The sequence below is a fragment of the Orcinus orca genome, chromosome 6 (genome assembly GCF_937001465.1).
Source record: "Orcinus orca chromosome 6, mOrcOrc1.1, whole genome shotgun sequence".
Taxonomy (NCBI): Eukaryota; Metazoa; Chordata; class Mammalia; order Artiodactyla; family Delphinidae; genus Orcinus; species Orcinus orca.
The window spans coordinates 110,238,094-110,259,768 of NC_064564.1; the positions used below are offsets into that span (position 1 = coordinate 110,238,094).

The following is a 21,675-nucleotide window of genomic DNA, read 5'->3' on the forward strand; positions in this document are numbered from 1 at the left end:
CCAAAGATGATATACAAATGGCCAATAAGTACATGAAAATAGGTTCAACAGCATTAATCATTAGGAAAATACAAATCAAAACCACAGTGAGATACTATTGGGTGTGTGTGATACTATCAAAAACACAGAAAATAGGAGGATGCAGAAAAATCAGAACCCCTGTACACTGCTGCATGGGACTGTAAAATGATACAGCCACTGTGGAAAACAGTATGGTGGTTCCTCAAAAAATTAAAAATAGAATTACCATATGATCCAGCAATTCCAGTTCTGGCTATATACCCAAAAGAACTGAAAATAGGGACTTGAAAAACTATTTGTACACTCAATATTCATAGCAGCATTATTCACAACGTTCACAATAGCTAAAAGCTATAAGCAACCAAAGTATCCATCAACAGATGTATGGATAGACAAAACGTGGTATATAACAAACAATGGAATATTAGTCTGTCTCAAAAAGGAAGGAAATTGTGACACGCTACAACATGGATCAACCTTGAAAACAGTATGCTAAGTGAAAGAAGTCAGCCACAAAGGGACAAATACAGCATGACTCCACTTTTATGAGATACCTAGATTAGCCAAATTCATAGAGACAGAAAGTAGAATGCTGGGTGCCGGAGTCTGGAGAATGGGGAAATACTGTTAATGGTTACAGGTTCATTTTTGCAAGATACGAAGAGTTCTATGGATGGATGGTGGTGATGGTTTCATAACAATACTAGTGTGGTACTTAACGGCACTAAACCGTACACTTAAAAATGGTTAAGATAATAAATGTTTTGGTCTGTATATTTCACCACAATTTTTTAAAATAAATAGTAAGAAAAAAACTATAGCTAACATCATACACTTGATAGTGAAATACTGAACACTTTCCCTCTAAGATCAAAAACAAGAATGTCATCCTTGGGCTTCCCTGGTGGCGCAGTGGCTAAGAATCTGCCTGCCAATGCAGGGGACACGGGTTTGAGCCCTGGTCCGGGAAGATCCCACATGCTGCAGAGCAACTAAGCCCGTGCGCCACAACTACTGAGCCTGCACTCTAGAGCCCGTGAGCCACAACTACTGAGCCCACGTGCCACGACTACTGAGGCCCGCGTGCCTAGAGCCCGTGCTCCGCAACAAGAGAAGCCACCGCAATGAGAAGCCTGCACACCGCAACAAAGGGTAGCCCCTGCTCGCCACAACTAGAGAAAGACCGTGCACAGCAACAAAGACCCAACACAGCCAAAATTAAATAAATTAAAAAAATAAACTTATAAATAATACACTTTAAAAATTAAAAAAAAAAAGAATGTCATCCTCAACATTTTTATCTACTGTTGGACTGCGAATCTTAGCCAATGCCATAAGGTAAGAAAACTAAAAGTCATAAACATTAAAAAGGAAGAAGTAAAATTGTCTTTATTCATAGTGGTACACATAAAAAGTCCCAAAGAATTTATTTTTAAAAGTTACTAGAACTAGTAAACAAATGTAACAATGTCGTATAATACAATCACAATATACAAAAATCAACGGCATTTCTATATACTAGCAACAAACAATTGGAAAATAAAATTTTAAAATAATACCATTTACTACAGCATTAAAAAAACATACTACTTAAGGATAAATTTAAAGAAAGCTGCACAAGATCTCAACACTAATCTTTCAAAAACATCATGGAGAAAAAATAAAGTTCTAAATAAGTGGGAAAATATACTGCATTCATAGATTAGAAGACTCAATTCTAAAATGACAACTCTACCCAAATTGATAAAATCAATGAAATCCAATCAAATCCCAGCAGGCTTTCACTTAAAAAAAAAATTTTTTTTTTGGATGAGCTGATTCTAAAATGTAAAACGAAATTAAAACAAAACCAAACAAAACCCTAGAATAGCCAAAACAGCTAAAACAACTTTGAAAAGGAAGAATGGAGTTGAAGAACTAACACCATCCGATTTCAAGATTTACTATACAACTATAGTATTCAAAACATTGTGCTATTAGTGAACACATAAGTAGGTTAATGGAAGAAAACAGAGTCTACAAGTAGATCATACATATAAGATCAAATTATTTTTCAGCAAGTGCATCAAAAATTTAATGAGGAAAGTCTTGTCAACAAATAGTGCTGAAACAAATAAATATTCATATAAAAAGACTTTGATTCCTATCTTACACCATACAAAAAAAATTAACTTGAATAAAGCTAAACCATAAAGTTTCTAGTAGAAAACATAGAATAATACCTTTGCAACCTCAGGTTAGGCCAAGATTTCTTAGGGAGGATACAGAAAGAATTAATCATAAAAGAAAAAATTAATAAATAGAACTTCATAAAAACGTAAAACTTCTGTTAATCAAAAATCATGTCAATAAAGTAGAAGAGAAAGCCACAGGTGGGGAGAAAATATTCACAACATACATATGTGATGAAGGACTTGTATCATAATAAAAAATACCCACAACTCAATAATAGGACAAAGAACACAATTTTTTTTAATTATCAAAAGACTCTGAATAGACACTTCTAAAAGACAAAATATGAATGGCCAATAAGGGTATGAAAAGATAATCAATATAAATAGTCATCCGGGAAATGCAAATTAAAACCACATCGGTCCCATTACCTGCGCACTAGAATAACTAAAATTTAAAAATTGACAACACCAAACACTTACAAGGATGTCGAACTATTAGAAATCATACTACTGGAATTGTAAAATGTACCATTTGGAAAACTGGCAATTTCATAAAAAGTTTAACATACATCTACCATCTGACCCAACAATTCCTAGATACGTTCAGAGACATTAAAATATATCCACAAAAACCTTGTACAAGAATTTTCATAGCTGCTTTATCATAATAGTACAAAACTAGAAATAGCCCGGGTATCAACAGATGAATAGATCAACTATGATACAGTCAATTGAATACTACTCAGTAATAAAAAGAAATGAATTACTAACACCTGCAACAACATGGATGAGTCTCAAACATTATGCTGAAAAACACTAGACACAATAAAGCACCTGTTGTATGATTCCATCTATAAGACATGTCAGAACAAACTAATCTATCATGACAGAAATCCGAAGTTATTGCTTCTTGGGGCAGAATAGTGGGATCAACTGAGAAAAAGCATAAGGGAATTTTCTGAAGGGATGGCACTGTTCTGTATCTTGATGAAACATGAATTACAAGGGTACATGCATTTGTGAAAACTGCTTGAACGTTACACTTAATATCTATGTGTTTCACTGTACGTAAATCATACCACTTTTTTTTTTTGCTCCATTAGCATACAGTAAATGCTCATTAAATATTAGCCCAAAAAGTTAGAAACCCTTCATCATCTATTTCAGCAACGAAGAAACATGCAGTAACAGCTAGAGCAGCTAAATACTTGGCAATTCACATATACTATCTAACTTATTTTTAAAAACAACCCCTAATAGAGATTATTACTGTTTTATGGATGAAGAAACTGACCTTCACAGGTTGCCTATGGTCACTTAGCAAGGACTGGCAAAAGCCAAGATGCAAACTCTCATGTTCTTTCCACTGCACCACACCGTGTCCATTAGGGTCACTTTCAGCAACATGACCTGCAACTGCCAGGACAGCACAATTCATACGAGAAGCTTACTTAAGGCTCCCTACATTCTTGATAGCAGGGTAAAAAGGAGGCCAATTCTGATAGCTTGATTAGTGAATGGAGGCAGGGCTGCAAGCAGAAGCCTGAAAATGCTGCTCTAAGCTTTTATCCTCTTTTTTGGCTTCAAGATGGTTCCTGATACTTGAGGATACAGGTTCCTATTCCTCAGAGCAATTTCAAGGTAAGAGAATTGTGAATGTAAAATCTATCATCTAAATGGGAAGCTGTAGCCTGGGTGACTCAATTTGACAGAATAGCTTGGAAGCTTGGCAGCTGAAATGAGAGCCACAGATTTTTTAAAAAATATATATCTCATTTCTTAATACAAGAGCCTTGTTAAAAAAAAATTAAGGGGTAAAACCTGGTGGTCCAGTAGTTAGGACTCTGCACCTCCACTGCCGGGGGCCCAGGTTCAGTCCGTGGTCAGGGAACTAAGATCCCACAAGCTGCAGTGTGGCCAATAAATTAATTTATAAAAATTAAAACAGAAATAGTGAGTTACTCTGTGATACCACCTGCCCAAAGATATCACTGTTAACTGTTCAGTGTATCTTCTTCCAGACTAAAATTTACCTTCTCCTTAATGATTCTATAGTATTCCATTACATGGATAACTACAAACCATTTTAGTCCCCTATTAAACTTTTGAGCTGTTCCTTTTTTGCTATTATAAATGCTGAAAAGAGTATCTGAGAATATACATTTTGCACACCTTTCATTTCTTATAGGATAAATACCCAGATGTACTAACTGCTAAATCTGCAAATTTAAATTTAAAAATTTTTAATTTTAAACTGCTAAATCTGCAAGAATAAACCCGAACATTTTTAGTGTTGACAGATATTGTTAGATTATACTCACAGACTTCCCATTTTCCCACACCTTCATCTGCACTGTTAATTATCATTTTTTAATGTAGGAACTGCAAACTCAAATGCCTAGAGAAGACTGGAAGGAAACATAAATGGATGAAGGAAGCCATGTGGGTTTGTGACAAACCTGAGTGTGCATGCTCATTTAAAGAGGGCAGCCACACATATATACAATGGAATATTACTCAGCCATAAAAAGAAACGAAATTGAGCTATTTGTAAGGAGGTGGATAGACCTAGAGTCTGTCATACAGAGTGAAGTAAGTCAGAAAGAGAAAGACAAATACCGTATGCTAACACATATATATGGAATTTAAGAAAAAACAATGTCATGAAGAACCTAGGGGTAAGACAGGAATAAAGACACAGACCTACTAGAGAATGGGCTTGAGGATATGGGGAGGGGGAAGGGTGAGCTGTGACAGGGCGAGAGAGAGGCATGGACATATATACACTACCAAACGTAAGGTAGATAGCTAGTGGGAAGCAGCCGCATGGCACAGGGATATCGGCTCAGTGCTTTGTGACCGCCTGGAAGGGTGGGATAGGGAGGGTGGGAGGGAGGGAGACGCAAGAGGGAAGAGATATGGGAACATATGTATATGTATAACTGATTCACTTTGTTATAAAGCAGAAACTAACACCATTGTAAAGCAATTATACCCCAATAAAGATGTTAAAAAAAATAAAAATAAAAAAATAAAGAGGGCAGCCACTACTCTGTTCCAGCCAACAGATGCCATGTATCAACAGAAATCCAGGCCCAGTGCTGGACCATCCAATTTATCAAGGCCAGAAATGGAAATTTTTATGAAACTCTTGCAAGTTTTAAATGTTGACAACTAACATGCTTTTATTTAAACATCCAGTTAGTCAAACAAAACACATCTATAAGCCAGACTACATTTAGCACATGGAATTTTGTGCTACAGTGAAAATGATATAACACTATTTTCACTGTGAATCTTATTATTCATGCAGTTTATCTTTTCCTATGCTTACCAACAGAGGATATATCTATTCAATTTTGGTTCATACTGTCAGCACCCTTCAAAGAAAGATGCTTATCTTTTCTTTCAGATTCAAATCTACAACAACAAATACTGGACCAACAAAAAAAGATATGTAACTTCAAATACAGAAGCTAAGAGTCTTAACTGACCTGTATGCCCAGAAAAGGCTTATGAAGACTCACTTGGGACTGAATTGCTATACTCTCCTCAACATACTTAAAGAACCCCAAGATTTTGAGAGAAAACACCAATTTGTAAAATTATGTATAACTCTGAAGAGGGTGGCTTTAATAATCCAGGGTTTCCCTCCACTACCTAATACATTTGCCTAACACAGCAAATCTTCTTCTTGGTGAGACATCAGAAAAAGAACAGAATTCCCACACATCCCCCTTTGTTATCATATGCTGAATTTAAACAACCACTTTCAGCTTTTTTAAAAAAATGAAATAAAGCACAGGTTTATAGGAATCCTTCTCTGCTCTCAAAATATTACTGCAATACTGCTCCCACAGAAATAATTTCAGCAACCTATCTAATTTCAGAGTTTCTTCTCATTCCTTCTTAGTCATCCATTACATATCTCCAGACCCAGATGTTCAAGCATTCCCTGAACCCACCATAGATAATGGCAGAGATCCATGACTATCCAAGGATCCAACAAGAGCCTTTGAATGCAACTATCTTTTCATCAATTGTAAACAAGTCCTAAACTCTTGGCTCCATAGGGAGTCTCTATCAAGTCAGTATAAACTCTGAAATAGGGGCAAAGGTCAAGGGGATGAAGCTCAGCCTAAACTCTGGATCTCATCCCACCCCCACCCTGTTCAAAAGAATTCTTATCAGAAAGGAACTCCCCAGCAAAAGGCCACATTCAGGCGACGTGATCTTGCAGTGATCTAGCAGATTCAGCGGAAGCTTTGGAAGCAAGGCTCTTGGAACTGTTATGAATGTGAAATACCAATATCACAAACAGAATGTTGTGAAGGAAAGGTGACATAAAGGGGAAAACCAAGGGAACTTATCTTCATTTGTTTCAGGAAAGAATCTGTTTGATAATACATAGTGGAATAATCCTGAACCTCAGAAGAAATCTCTTTGGGAACCTATTCCACAGTGAATTACTCTACTTTACATCCAAAATAACTCTAATATATGCAAAAGAGCCCAAATGACACTTAGAAAATAGTCTTCATTCTGTACATAAAAGGCCCCGTTATATATGTTATAAATCCTTATACTGCCTTAAACTCTTCCATTAGCATCTGAGACTTGTCACAGTCAAGAGAGCTAGAAACAGGATAGAAGATTCATTAAAACAGCAGCTCTGAAGTCCCAGATGTTTCTCCACTGTGTACTCTGGGATGAGTCATTTAACCTCTCCAGGCCTTAGCAGTCTCATCTGTTAGGATAGGAATAGTATCTTTTCAAACAGGCTTTATGAGTGCTTAATGAAAAATGCACATGAAGCATTTAATGTGTAATAAATATTAGTCATTATTATTACTAACTACTATTATGTAGTAAAAGCCACATATCATCAAATTTTGTGTCTGTCGTTCCTGACTAAACCAGAGTCCCTTGAGGGCAGGAACTGAGTCTTAGGCTTGGCACACACATCAAAGGGAAAAAGAGAAATGGGGAGGGAAGGAAACAGTGGACTAGGTATTACAAAGTCAAACTTAAGTTTAGATATTTTATACGCTATAACCAACCCTTCTCACTCCCACTGAATATGTTCAAAGTACCTAGCACATAAGGAATACTCAATAAATGTTAATTTTCTTTGATCTCTAACACTCAACCTTAAGTTCATTATCTGCAGACCACACTTGGGTTTATATAAACTGTTTTCTGAGATTAAAAATTGTGACATATAGGGCTTCCCTGGTGGCGCAGTGGTTGAGAGTCCGCCTGCAGATGCAGGGGACGCGGGTTCGTGCCCCAGTCCGGGAAGATCCCACATGCCGCGGAGCGGCTGGGCCCGTGAGCCATGGCCGCTGGGCCTGCACGTCCGGAGCCTGTGCTCCACAATGGGAGAGGCCACAACAGTGAGAGGCCCACGTACCAAAAAAAAAAAAAAAAATGGTGACATATAGTTTGACAACTAGGAATAGACCCATAGGACATGGTACAGAATGTTGGAATTTTGGAATGAACCTATGGGTAACTCTAGCTGAGATGTACATTTCTCTTTTATAGCTTGAAGGATCCACAAAAAGTCTCCTTGGGATCCCAAAACACTTGACAGATGAATGCAAAGCCAGAGCAAACTAGTGATGTTAGGCTGTCTTATTCTGAAGCTGTTTTTTAAATTGCCTGTTCATCCCACATCACTCATGGATCTCTGCCTGGTGGGCATCTATCAGTATGGCAACAGAGGGCAAAGATTAATTTAACTTTCAAGTCTCTTCTAAAATGCTCATTTATCCAGGTCTTTGCTCAGTAGGGGAAAATATATACATATGTGTATGTATGTATGTATGTATGTATGTGTGTGTATGTGTATGTGTGTGTGTGTGTGTGTATATATATATATATATATATATATATATATATATATATATAAGTCTGAGTCAGCAAGAATCCCAAGTATGCAGTCTTTTAAAAATGGTAGGGACTTCCCTGGTGGCGCAGTAGTTGAGAATCCGCCTGCCAATTCCGGGGAAATGGGTTCAAGCCCTGGTCCGGGAAGATCCCACATGCCGAAAAGCAACTAAGCCTGTGTGCCACAACTACCGAGTCTGCACTCTAGAGCCCATGAGCCACAACTACTGAAGCCCGCGAGCCATAACTACTGAAGCCCGTGCACCTAGAGTCCATGCTCTGCAACAAGAGAAGCCACTGCAATGAGAAGCCCGTGCACTGCAACGAAGAGTAGCCCCTACCCGCTGCAGCTAGAGAAAGCCCACACGCAGCAACAAAGACCGAACGCAGCCAAAAAAAATAATTTTTAAAAAGTATCATAGGATTTATAAATAAATTAAATTAAATGGTAATGGCACGTCTTTAATTACACAAATTTCTTCCTCAGCATGCTCTCTCTAAGACCTTGCTACTGACCAAAGAGAAAGTGCATAATCTGAGTATTTATTTTAAATAAGCAGAGGGTTAACTCCTTTAGTTTCCTAAGAGGTTAAATAAATGGGTTGGCAGATGGTCATTTTGGTTACCTGCTGCTGGTTGGGCGAAGGGGCCCAAAAAAACCCTAACAGTCAACCAGATGGTAAGAACAGTCTTGGCCAGCAGTACGTGAGCTCCACTCCTTTGAGGGAACTATTTACTTGAAGCAGTAACTTACACCTACTAACATCTGGAATGATTTATCTTTGTCATTAGGCAACAGGATAGTTTAATTGAATAAAGTGGTTACAACAGTCGTTAGGTACAGAAAGACTGAGAATTTCAACATTATGCTACATAGCCTAGAACAGCATACACTTAATAGTGTTTACCATTTGCCAAGCATTATTCCAAATGCATATATTACTTCCTTTAATCTCCACAATAGCCTTGTGAAGTAGAAGTACTTTTTTATTGTCCCCATTTAACAGATGAGAATACTAAGGCACAGAGAGGTTAAATAACTTAGCCAAGATTACAGAGCTAGTAAATACTGAAGCCAAGTTGAACTCAAGCAATCTTGAGCCAGAGTCCATGCTCTTAATTCAGAAGAGTTTTGGCTTATATAAAAAGCTAAAGGGCTCACTTGAAATGCAGACAAAAAATTTATATAAAACTATGTTCACGGGCTTCCCTGGTTAGCGCAGGGTTGAGGGTCCGCCTGCCGATGCAGGGGACACGGGTTCGTGCCCCGATCCGGGAAGATCCCACATGCTGCGGAGCGGCTGGGCCCGTGAGCCATGGCCGCTAAGCCTGCGCGTCTGGAGCCTGTGCTCCGCAACAGGAGACGCCACAGCAGTGAGAGGCCCGCGTATCGCAAAAAAAAAAAAAAAAAACTATGTTCACTGTGGCACTATTTATAATGTAGAAAAAACTGCAAACAACCTAAATGCCCAACAATAGGTAAATGGTTAAATAAACCATGGTAAACTTATTCACTTACAATGAAATATTATCTTGCCATTAAAAATATTTATGAAAACTGTTTCATGACTTGGGACAGTGTTCCCAATGTAATGTTGAGTGGGGGAGCAATAAACAGCATACAAATTGTATATATGATTTCTAACCACGTAAAAAATAAGCTCAGACACAAACTGGAAGGACATATTCTCAAATAAGAAACAATGGTTATTTCCAGGTGGTGGGATTAGGGGTGTTTACAGTTTTCTTTTAGTGTTTTCCACAATGAACACGCATTATCCTACCATCAGTTTAAACAAAGGCAATTTTTTTCTTTTAATCAAGCTGCATGAAAATCCTCAAGCAGTTGGTATAAACAGCTAAAAAGCTTCTAACCTGTCTAAACTTCAAGTAGTTACTTTCCTTGGCATAATACCCTTTGAACACGAAACAACATAGTCAGCACATACCAAAAAGAATGCTCATCTTCAAATTTGGAAACTGAATTAAAATACGAGTATTTTCAATTTCGGTCAGTGTTTATTCTCTAATTATTTGTAGGATTATTTTACAAGAAGAGAAATGGATTAAACTATTTAGAGGCCAAGAACCCAGGAATGGTTTTGCTGAAATAGAATAAGGGACAAAAGTCTGACTAGGGAGGAAGAACAGCTGTTGCTAATCCAACTATTTACCCTTTGACCCTCTATCTGGCCAATAACTGAACAGTATCAATTGTTTTCCTGTATTATGTGCTGTTTACAAGCCCTGAGAGGCATGAAAGGAATTAATAATTTAGTCTAGATAGCCGACAGCCTTTATTGGGGAGCCCCTTGTCTGTGGGACAGAAATCACAGCAAGTAACTGTCCTGAAGTCATAGGTCCCTTTACTGTTCTTGTTTTATAGCCTAATTGGTCCCCAAACATAAATCAATTATTTCTCCTGTTTTAAGAAACAATGACTTCTATTCTCTAACTTCCCTTACATCAAGTCAGTCCTTGTTCTCTTGAGTTTTACAACTACACGGTAAGCACGATGGCTGAGGAAAATACTTGGGGAGCAGGGCAGACTGGGGTTATTTGGAAACAGAAGCACAGAAAGGTTATGCTGTTTTGAACTTCTCTTGACCTTTGACTGCCCTTGTCCCTTATGCTAATAGGCAGGGTACAGAGATGCTTCTTGTAGAAATGAACTTAGCCTGAACCTGTGCTGTAACATTGGACTCCAGGAAGCCCAGGAATCATAGGAAGGCAGCCAGAGTGTGAGTAGCTGCCCATATTCTAAGCATGCTACCCATATGGTCTATCACAAAAAATGTAGGGGAAAAAAAAAGGCTATACAAATTTTAAAGTCAGTCTTTCCTCATCCAGTTCCAACATGTTGTCCCAAATTTGCTGTCTACAACCACTGCCAAGCAAAATGGGAAATCAGCAACAATGGTATTTCCTGGTCCAAAATAAGCAAGTATGAGTAGGCCTTCCTTATCAGGAATTTGGGGGGTAAGGGAGACATTGGAGCCTCTAAATTCCAAAGATGCATCACAAAGAAAACCCTATTATTCTCCATCTAATGTGCAGAAGTTGTGAAATATTAACACAGATGTTATTCCTTCCCAATCAGAAGCCATGGAATTTGTAGTATCAACAACCATAACCAACTTTACACAACACATGTGTACAGCCCATTTCAATCTTGAGGTGTGCTATGACTTGGTAGGACTGAGCATGCTCAATTGAACCCCAAGATTGACTCAGACCAGATGATAAACTTTTGTTTCTTCCCATTCATTATTATAATGTCAGATCTTTATGTATTTCTTCAAAGAGAAAGACCAAAAATACTAACTTCACAAAAATAACATGGGGACTATTGAAAATATTGGCCACATAAGCTAAGTAGGACTTTTAAAAGAAAAATGATTTTTTTAGGTAATTCCCATTCTATACTGATATATAAAATTATGATTCAATATCTGTTCATTCTCATGGAATGGAGAGGTATATAAAGCACAATATCTAGCTAGAGAGTCTATGCAGAAATGTTAAATGAGTTAGAATTACTTGGCCCAGAAAGAACAATAATCCAATAATAATCTTCATAAGAATATCAAGTGCCTTTCCTAGAAGATGGGCATGAGTATTTTCAATTGCTACTAAGTGCAGAAAAAAAGAATAAATTTGGATACTATGTGCTAAATTAGAGGTTTAAAAAAGTGTATTTTGAAATAATTCCAGACAAGGAAATATTTTCCAATAGACTATTAATAAATTAGGGCAGGACACAGATTTATTTATTTGTGTATCCCTAGAGCCTAGAACTGGGCCTGTTGCAGAGAACATTCAATGTTAAACTGAGTTCTCAATTATCTGGCTTGTTTTATGTGTAGTTCTATCTGAAAGACCACAGGGCATGTCAATATCCTTCCTAGTGTTCAAAAATGCTTCTAAGAGAGGACCATGACTCGAGAATTTACCTTTTCCTCCTCCTAAATGACGGCTATTCATTAAGAGAAAGACAGTGAAAATAGTGTGTTCACTCACAGGTAATGGGATGTCAGGTAGGAAGGTGGGGTAAACTGAGCCTATATTACCTACAAAGCTGATTCTGAACTTTATGACTTGTAGAAAGACAAATCTATTTCCCTGGTGTTTGATAAGCATTATGAGACTTATTTTATCTTGTAATTAATAAGTTAGTTGAACAAACATGAATGTTTATACTATTAAAGTGTGTGAGGATAACATGAGAATGGCCACAGCTGATATTAGTCAGGATGGTGAGAAGGTGAACTTTATCGCTTACCTCAACAGCAGAATGGTGACCAATAACCAGCCCCATGACCCTAACAAGTACAAGAACTAGAAAAAATAACTCTAAATCATCTCATGGAGTCTCAATCTAAAGTATCATTCGACCTTTTGGTATTATAGCAAAATAAGGTATGTATACACTGAATATTCTCCATATCCTGGAATGGTGTATGCCACATTATGAGAGCACTATAAACACAGATGATTATCTATGATCAAGACTTATATAGTCCTGAAAAGCATCATTTAATTAGACTTTGAAATGGTCATTCTCATAACTTAAACTTAAGAATGTAGTTGAAGATGCTTTAGAAATTAAACTGTGGTATGAAGGTTATCAACTATAAATATCTAAACCTTTACATAATCCTTCTTTGAAATAAATTATATCAAAATGATGTCAACATTTTAAAAAGTGGTTGTGGGTATATGGTTGTATGTATGCATAAATGAAAGCACAATTTTTGTTGGTGGTGGTTTCATGGATGATGGAGAACAAGAAACTAGTATTAAACAGAAATTTTCAGCAAAGAATTTTCTATTAAACGGCTAGACTCTGGCCACCAAATAACATTAGGAGAAGAAAAAGAAAACATAACTAGAAAAGAGAGAATGCCCTCCCCATAATCATAAATTAAAGTGAAATAAAATCTGTAAATAGGGCTTCCCTGGTGGCGCAGTGGTTGAGAGTCCGCCTGCCGATGCGGGGGACACGGGTTCGTGCCTCGGTCCGGGAGGATCCCACGTGCCGCGGAACGGCTGTACCCGTGAGCCATGGCCGCTGGGCCTGCGCGTCCGGAGCCTGTGCTCCGCAACGGGAGAGGCCGCGACAGTGAGAGGCCCGCGTACCGCAAAAAAAAAAAAAATCTGTCAATAGGTCTATAAATGTCATCTTAAGTTATACATTTCAAAGTACACACACATACACTTTTCTTACACATGAACACTGGGGAACATTCAGAACTTACTAGTGCTTGGGTCAAGCTCTGCCAGTTCGTCCTGACAAAAACCTAAAGAGAAAACAACAGGAAAAGAAGATTACAATTCATGAATTACTCCAAGGTGCCTCCAAATATGAAAAATCAAGTATCATATAGCGGGAAAAAAAATCCAGACTCAGATGTCAAATCTGGATTTGAATCATAGCTCTGTAACATTTAGCTACTGTACATCCTTCTTTGAGCCTCCATTTCATCATCTTTATATAAAAAAATGGAGATAGTAACAGCACCTATCACGGATAGTAATGAGGATTAAGTGAGACACTGATATTAAATGCTTATTTAGCACAGTCCCTGGCACAGAGGAGCTCAATAAACAACAGCACAAGTAATTATGAGTAAGCAATGCCAAAGTTAGCTGTAAAAAGTTCATAATAAAATTACAATGTACTTAATACTCGTCATGTTCTACTATGTTATCAATGAATTATTTTCCAAAAGGAAGCAAAATATACAAAATATGAACTTATAAAATATCCAACAGGATAATTTTACTTAAAATTTTCACAGCTGCTTAAGAATTTTACCTATACACACAAATGGGAGCAATTCTTCCATTAATAAATATGCTATTCAAGTCGGAATAAATACCTCTCAAAGCACATTTCAGGCCCAAAAAATCTGAGCTACATCTTTCTGATTGGTGTGTAACTATCACACTGAAGAGAAAAATCAAGCACAGTGAGTGGCAAACACCCAGTAGGTGTTCTATATACACAGGTGATGAAAGTTCTATTTTCCTGGAATGACTGCTTACTCTCTCCAGTTTGCCTTCTACTCATTCTCAGAAAAGCTTTTTCTTGCCTCCCTTATCCTTGTCTCATACACAAGGTCAAAGCCCCCTGTTATAATTATCTATAATGTTTTGTGCACTCATCAGCAAGGAATTATTGGCTCAATGTCTCATGCCACTATTAGACTGTTCCACTAACAGTGTTCCACCACCCCAGGGGAAGGGACCTGGCCTGTCTTGTTCACAGCTGTAACCCCATTATGTCTCACAAGCCTAGTACAAAGCAGATGTTCAATAAATATCAACTGTAGTATCTCAATGGTAAATTCAAAAACAATGGAGCAAAACTAGGACTAGAGGAATATAAGAACATTTTCTGTCATCAGAGCCAGGCAATCAGAAGCCAAAAGAGCAACTGAGCGTCATGTGGAGAAGAAGGATTCAAACAGCAAGTAGACTGTTTAAACACCACTTTTAAAGTCCTTGCACTCCTGGGCATTCACCGAACAAGCCACAGTCCTTCTTGGTAAAGAACTATTCATCATCCTTCAAGACCCAGCTCAAATATAACAACTATGAAACGTGGAAAACAGAAGAGGCCTCTCCTGCATTCACAACTTAAATAACTGCCTCCTCCACTAGACAGTGAGCTCTTCAAGGGTAGGGACAGTGCCATATTCATCTGCAGAGCTGCTTCTACGCCCGAAACAGTTGCCGATACATTACGTAAGGTGCTCAAATGCAGGATGAACTAAACAGAAAACACAACCCTCCTCTAGATCACAGTCTAGGGGAAGGAAGTCACAGGATCAGAAAATCTAAGTCTAGCCTGAAAAGTGTGTGGAATGTCTGAATGAGGAAATCTGATCTGGAAAACCAGAGTCTGGAAGCTGCTAAAGTGGATGAGATGCCTAAAAAGGCTCACCTCAGAGCAACTTTAAACCGTCTCTACCTAAACACATGGGGATCAGAAAAGCTGTGGAGAGATGCCAGGCAATGAGGAAATCACTCATTACACATGGGTCCAATACTGAACATCCTGCCAGAAATGAAACTGAGAATAAGCACTCACTTAACATAAATTGACTCAAAAATAGGACAAAAAACATGGGAAGGCAGAATAGTATAATGGGCAAGTTATAGTTCAAGCCACTTTTAGTTTAGTCATATGACTTTAGGCAAGTCACTCCCTATTCTGGACCTCAGATTCTGGACATTAAATGAAAAAGCTGTACTAGAAGTCTCAAGAAAAGACAAAGCCTAACACATTTTCTGAAAACAACATTCGGAACTCAAAGTAACTAGATCAAACACAAATAAAGACAGGGTGACTAAAAAAAAAGAAATACTATGAAAAATAGTTAAAGTGGACATCTATTGCTTTTATCTGCCTAGCAACCACTCCCCCCTTCTGGTTAATGGCATTCTGATTTTACTTTGGAGACTTATCCCTTTTACACTTTCAGTTGATATGACCCAAGTAGGATTGACCCTAACCCTGCTATAAACTGGGATTAACAACAGCACTTACCTTATAGGTCTGTTAAAAGGATTAAATGAGATAGTGCATGTAAAGACTTTACACAGTACTTGACAAAGTCAAAGCTCAACATATGTGAGCTATTACTAACCAACTAACCCCAAGGGTCCATCCAATCTAGTGCTGTATCTGTGGTACCAAAGAGGAGATTATAGGAGGGTTAACTATTGACTCATTCATGACACCATCCTCAAAGACCTGGAATGGAACCCCCTAACATCACTAATGTAGTTTAATTACTTGCTGTGATTCTTGAACTTTTTTAATATTTTGAGCCTATAAATTGCTTGATGCAATAATTCCAGATGTAGTACGCTACCCCCCGAGAAAAGAAGAACTCTTTATATTTGCCTTAAAACGAATTCCTCCAGTGGTCACAAAGATCCCTGATTATGGAATTCAGTAACTATGTCTATAGTCCCTCCACCCAGTCCTGAGACCACTGGCTAATAATGTTGTCTCTGGCTTTACAGATCATCACTAATGCAGGAGGCTTGAGGAGATATGGAGAACAATGTTAATCCTACCTCCTGACAAGTCAATGGAATGGCTAGATCTGGCTACCGTTCTCAAACAGTCTCACCCAGATTCTCAGCAACCAGATCCAGCTAGCAAAATGATTCCTAGCTAGAAGAATCCAAACCACTGCTAGAAATAACCCCAATGTGTGTTCAATTCAATTCAACACAGAGGCAAAGGATATCAGAATTGTTCAGTAAAAAGCAGACTCCTAAGGCACATAAATACACAAATATAACCCCAAAACCTTCTGCCTCACAAAATACAACACATTAAACAGATTAGGAAATGTTCTGAGAAATCCAGAGTCTTTGGCTGGTGACTTAAATTGCTTTAAAAAGGGAGAGACAAGAGACACAGATTGGTTCCTAAAATGATAGATATACCACTAAATCAGCATGCTCATAAGCAATCTGAAATTTAGTGCAAAGCTTATATATATTCTGTTACCACGGTTTAACTTAAAAGGCAGATGCATAGTGAAAAGGACATGGGTCTGAGTTAGAGTTGGATTCAAATCCCATATCTGCCACTATTTTTGTTTAATTAACTACCCTATAGCTACTTCCTGAAATGGGGATAAAAATAACCATCTTGTTCAACTGTTGTGAGATTTGGTGAATATATATAAATAACCTACTTTATGGCAAGAGTCAATAAATGGCTCTCAGTCTAGGAATTTTCTTTAATACAAAGGAAGATCCAGTTGACAAGCTTTTCTCCAATAGGAAAGAATTTGGCAAAAACAAAAAGATCAGTGACTCCTTAATCTGTGATTGGCTACAGTAAAAGATTTTGAAAATATTGATTTTTTTCTTTATTTACTATTTTTGGCTATAAAGTTATATATTTACCACAATAGGATCTTAAATAAACTTTGAGTATCCAATTTTTTTCCAAATATGAACAAATAAAAGCTTATGGGTAATGCCACTTAACAAATTCAAGTCTAAAACACTAGCTAATTGTAATCTATAATGTGTTTTTTACAAAAGCAAGTTAAATGTTACTCTAGGAATGTTTTAATTTCATTCAATTTGACTGTAGGAAGGCAGCATGGTGCAACAGAGACTTGGATCCTGGTCAGGATTCTGCCAATCTACTTTGAAGCCCACAAGGCAAAATTAAGGTGAGGCCCTTAAAAGGCAAAATTCTATAATTTTAATCAAACATCTCATCTTTCCCCAAAACAGAAATCACATATTAACATTAGTTTAAATGTTTTAATTAAATATGATATATAACATTATTTTACCTAGTCAACTGCAATTCAAGTTTCATGTACTTTAAAATGTGAGATATGAAGTGAAGCAGAGCTTCCAGAAGGAAGTCAGGGATCTAGAAGGATTTTGAAACTATTCTGCCTTATTAGGTTCCCTACTCTGTGATCCCAATTCCCTCTGCTTCCCTCACCAAATCACCATCAGGGCTACTGACCGTGAATTCAGGTTTTAGAGAATTTTGTTTTCCATACTCCCTAAGAAAAAAGCTAAAAATCTTTACCCAGGATTTGTACTGATACAAAATAGTCATTCACTGGTACTTTCTGGACCAACAGCTCTGGTCATCTGTGTCAGTTTCCCATCTGCTTTGTGCCCCTGATCATGATTAGGTTCCCAATGAAACTCTGTGTCCTTCTTTCGGTCAGATCTGGTCTCAGCCCTAACTATCTCCAGCCTCAAGGCTGAGGCACATCCCAGGATCCCAGGAAAGGATGCTCAGTAAATGTTGAGGAACTACTTCTTTCTCCAAAAAGCAATGGTACTAAACCACATGATACCACAATGAAGTTCTTGCCAAAATATCAAGTTCTAAGAGAAAATAACTGTTTCAGTATTCTCTGCCTTCGAAGTCTAGACCAACAATGTCCAACTGAAATTCCTACAATGATGGAAATGTTCTCTCTCTTCATTATCCAAAATGATAGCCACTAGCCACATGTGGCTATTAAGCACTTAGGATGTGACTAGTGTGACTGAGCAACTGAATTTTTAACTTAATTTAATTTTGATTAATTAAAGTAGCCACATAAGGCCAGTGGCTATTATAATGGAAAACATAAGACTAGAAAAAAAGTCCTCCCTCTTCTAAATGTATTATGCCACCTTTTGGACTCTGTTGCAGCTTTAAAGTAAATGAAATATGGAAATGCTTATGCTAGTGTTATTTACTAACCAATTCATAAGTTTATCGGTTGTTATCAGAAAGTAATTCCATCAGCCTAGCAAATATAGTCACTTACTTCCTCAAATGTTATTAAGTACCTGCCCACACTGTAGCAGCTCCTAGGCCTGGAAGATACAGGTATCAGTAAGAATGACCCTACTGTCAGAGAATGAATAGTCCAGAGGGGTACAGAATAAAAATTAACTACAGAGTACAAAAATATGAATGTACTTAATGCCACTGAACTGTACACTTAAAATGGTTAAAATGGTAAATTTTATGTTATATGTATTTTACTACAATAAGAAAAGATTAAAGCCAAATGAAATAAAGATAGCGAAGGAACTTCCCTGGTGGTCCAGTGGTTAGGACTCCACACTTCCACTGCAGGGGGCACAGGTTCAATACCTGGTTAGGGAACTAAGATCCCACATGCCGTGTGGTGCGGCCAAAAAAAAAAAGATAGTGAAATAGATAATAACATTAAAAAAATTAATGGTAGGGAGTGAATGATGGACAGACTGGGACAGATGGACAAGGTGAAACTGGGAAGCACTGCAGAGTAGTAAGAGCATATATTTTGCTATCAGAATAGGTTTGAGTCCTGGCACCATCACTTACTACTGTGTTAACTTAGGAAGTGACTTCACCTATCTGAGCCAATTTCCTCATCTGTAGAGTGTTGTGAGGATTCAATGAAATGATACACTTAGGGCAGTGGAAAGCGCTTAAGAGCCGCTATCAATATTAGTGAGAACACAGCAGCAACCATGGGGCCAGGGGCATGTGCAAGGGATAAGCATTCACCAGACAAACAGGGCTATTTGAGAAACATATGCAGAGGAAGCCACATGTAAAAGGCATGAACAGAGAAAGTGAACAGTGTTACCTGGTAATGTGATTTGACTGGAGTCCCAGCCAGGGCCATATCATAAAGGGTTTTAACTGCCATACACGGGGAGTTTTTGGCTTTTATTCTATAGGCAACAGTCACTGAGTAAAGGAAATACATGGATACACCTAGGAAGTGTGTCAATACCAGCCCAACTCTGACTAACTTCAATATAGTGGTTCTAAAATTTCAACCAGGTAACTATAAGCATAAGGGTTAAAGGGATGGGAGGAAAGCGCTCTGAGAGGGTAGACAAGATACACATGGCAAACCATCCACAGCTCCTGAAATTCTAGGAACTCTTCCCATTTTTCAGGGCCCCTCCCAACTCCATCTCCTATACTGCTTTTGGTACAAAGAATGGCTTAGGTAGCGGCTGAAAAGAAATGTAGCTTTTTTTTTTTTTTTGGTAACAAAACATTAGTTAGCCAAACCATGGCCTGCCTTACAGTCCAGTCTGCAGCCTACAATTTAGCCCCAGACCCAAGCAAATACAGAAACACTTTTCTTTAGATTGGCTGAGCATTAAATTCACATCTGCCTCTTTCCTTTCTATCCAGTGAGTGGGATGCCACTTGTGCCATTAGCTTTTGTTTCTCACAGGCAACCTGATAAACTATACTTCAGGAATAACAGAAAATGCTTTTGAATACAGAGACAGCACAAGTCCGCACAGCAAAAGCTGGCTGGCAGAACAAGTCATATTTCCCTTTCTCCACCTACAAATGTCAAGGCCACATTTTAAAAACTGCAACAAAAACAAAGCCCTTTCCCTAATGTCATTTTTTTAACATGAAGTCTTAGGGGCAGAAAAAAGAGTGGGGGGAGGAGAAGCCAAGGATTCTCAATTATATAACCTATTGTGCCCACATATTTGCTCAGCTTAAATGCTGCTTACAAGAAGTGTCTACATTTCTATGGAAACATTAATAAGTTCCATCTGATCAACCTACATCACCTTTCATACAGTTTTTCAGCCTTCTAGCTTTGTAACGGCAGCCTTGAAACCATACTGAAGGCAGAAAAACCAGCTCAAGATTATGACATTTCAATTTTAAGATATTTTAAAAAATAAAAGCAGTACAAAGCTTCAAGGCTGTGGCTAGAGAATCAGAAGGTGAAAACAGTTTAGGAAGGCAATTCGGTTTGATGAGTCAGAGGTCATTAGTGTTTCTATGGAAATATAGTACAGGCATTTCTCAGAAAACTGCATGTACTGATGAGCCTCTGACATTTTTCATTTACAATTCCTGGATCTCTGTAGTAACAAAAGAGATTGTTGATAATTCTCCATTCAGCTTGGAGGTTAAAGAAATTTCAAAATGCACACATACAATAAAATGTATAAAATAATCTCTCAGCTGCCATTTATTGAATCTTTACTATAGGCCTGGCATTGGCGTGATGCTTTACACGAATTCTTCCTTTCTCCATCTTATAGGTTTAAACAGATTATTGTATTCTGTTACATGGAAAGAGCCACAAAAGTCAAAACAAGAGAACTTCTCTTCAGAGCAGTTGGGCTAATAAAACCCCACCTTTGCAAGGTACATGCTTTTCAACAGCTAGATGGGAACTTGACGTTATTTCAAAAAACAAACCCTGACATTCCCACAAAAGCAGGGCTTCAGAGTCCAAGAAAAAAACACCACACCTTAGATGAGTACATTATTAACGTCCTCTTGAATAATCCAAGATAATCAGAAGCAGCTAGAGTAACTTCACTAACCAGATCAAACCGAAGTATAAAACTTTACATGAATGAATGAATGCAATATTGTAATTAAACAAGAACTAGGTTGTTCTGGAAAAATATATGTTACTCCCAGCAGGAGTAGGGAGAGTGAAGGAGATTTTTTTTTGCTCATTGTCATTTCAAAGACTAACTGAAGAAGAGTCCTACAGACAAAGGAGTTTGTTTGACCGTGGTCACAGAGCTTTCGAGGTCATTTCAGAACCATCTGTTGAGGATGATTTTTTTTCCTCCATTCAACTTTTCTGATTGAAAATATATTGTTTTTATAAACAGAAACATGCACATTTTAAAAATCCTAAGAACAATGAAAAATATTTTTAAAAAGTATATATATGTATAACTGAATCACTTTGCTGTATAGCAGTAATTAACACAACATTGTAAAGCAACTTTGCTTCAATAAAAAAGAAAAAGCCTAAGAACAAAATGATTCACCTTAACTCTCTAAAACTGACCAGTTCAACTGAAGGAAAAAAAAAAACCTCCCAAACATTCTCTAAGTGACTTTTAAAGTACTTCTTATTAGAAACATAATTCTGGGCACTAATCTTTCTGACACACTAGTTAACCATTAATGCTAAAGCTCAGTACCATCTCTCATGTCTCAGCTTTAGAAATCCATTGTGTGGCAACAAAAAGATACAACATCTTTAAACTTGCACCCCAGAATCTTTCAAATATGAAGCAAAGC

General features: G+C 37.6%; 1 protein-coding gene across 2 annotated transcripts in view; it reads right to left on the reverse strand.

Annotated features, from left to right (window-relative positions):
• NR6A1 (nuclear receptor subfamily 6 group A member 1) overlaps positions 1 to 21,675 on the reverse strand; it is a 205,513-nt gene that overhangs the window by 163,259 nt on the left and 20,579 nt on the right. For both annotated transcript variants that reach the window (XM_012532795.3, XM_012532794.3), the window contains exon 2: positions 13,346 to 13,387. In XM_012532795.3, coding sequence (XP_012388249.2) covers positions 13,346 to 13,387 — 42 coding nt within the window. The remainder of the gene's footprint in view (positions 1 to 13,345; positions 13,388 to 21,675) is intronic.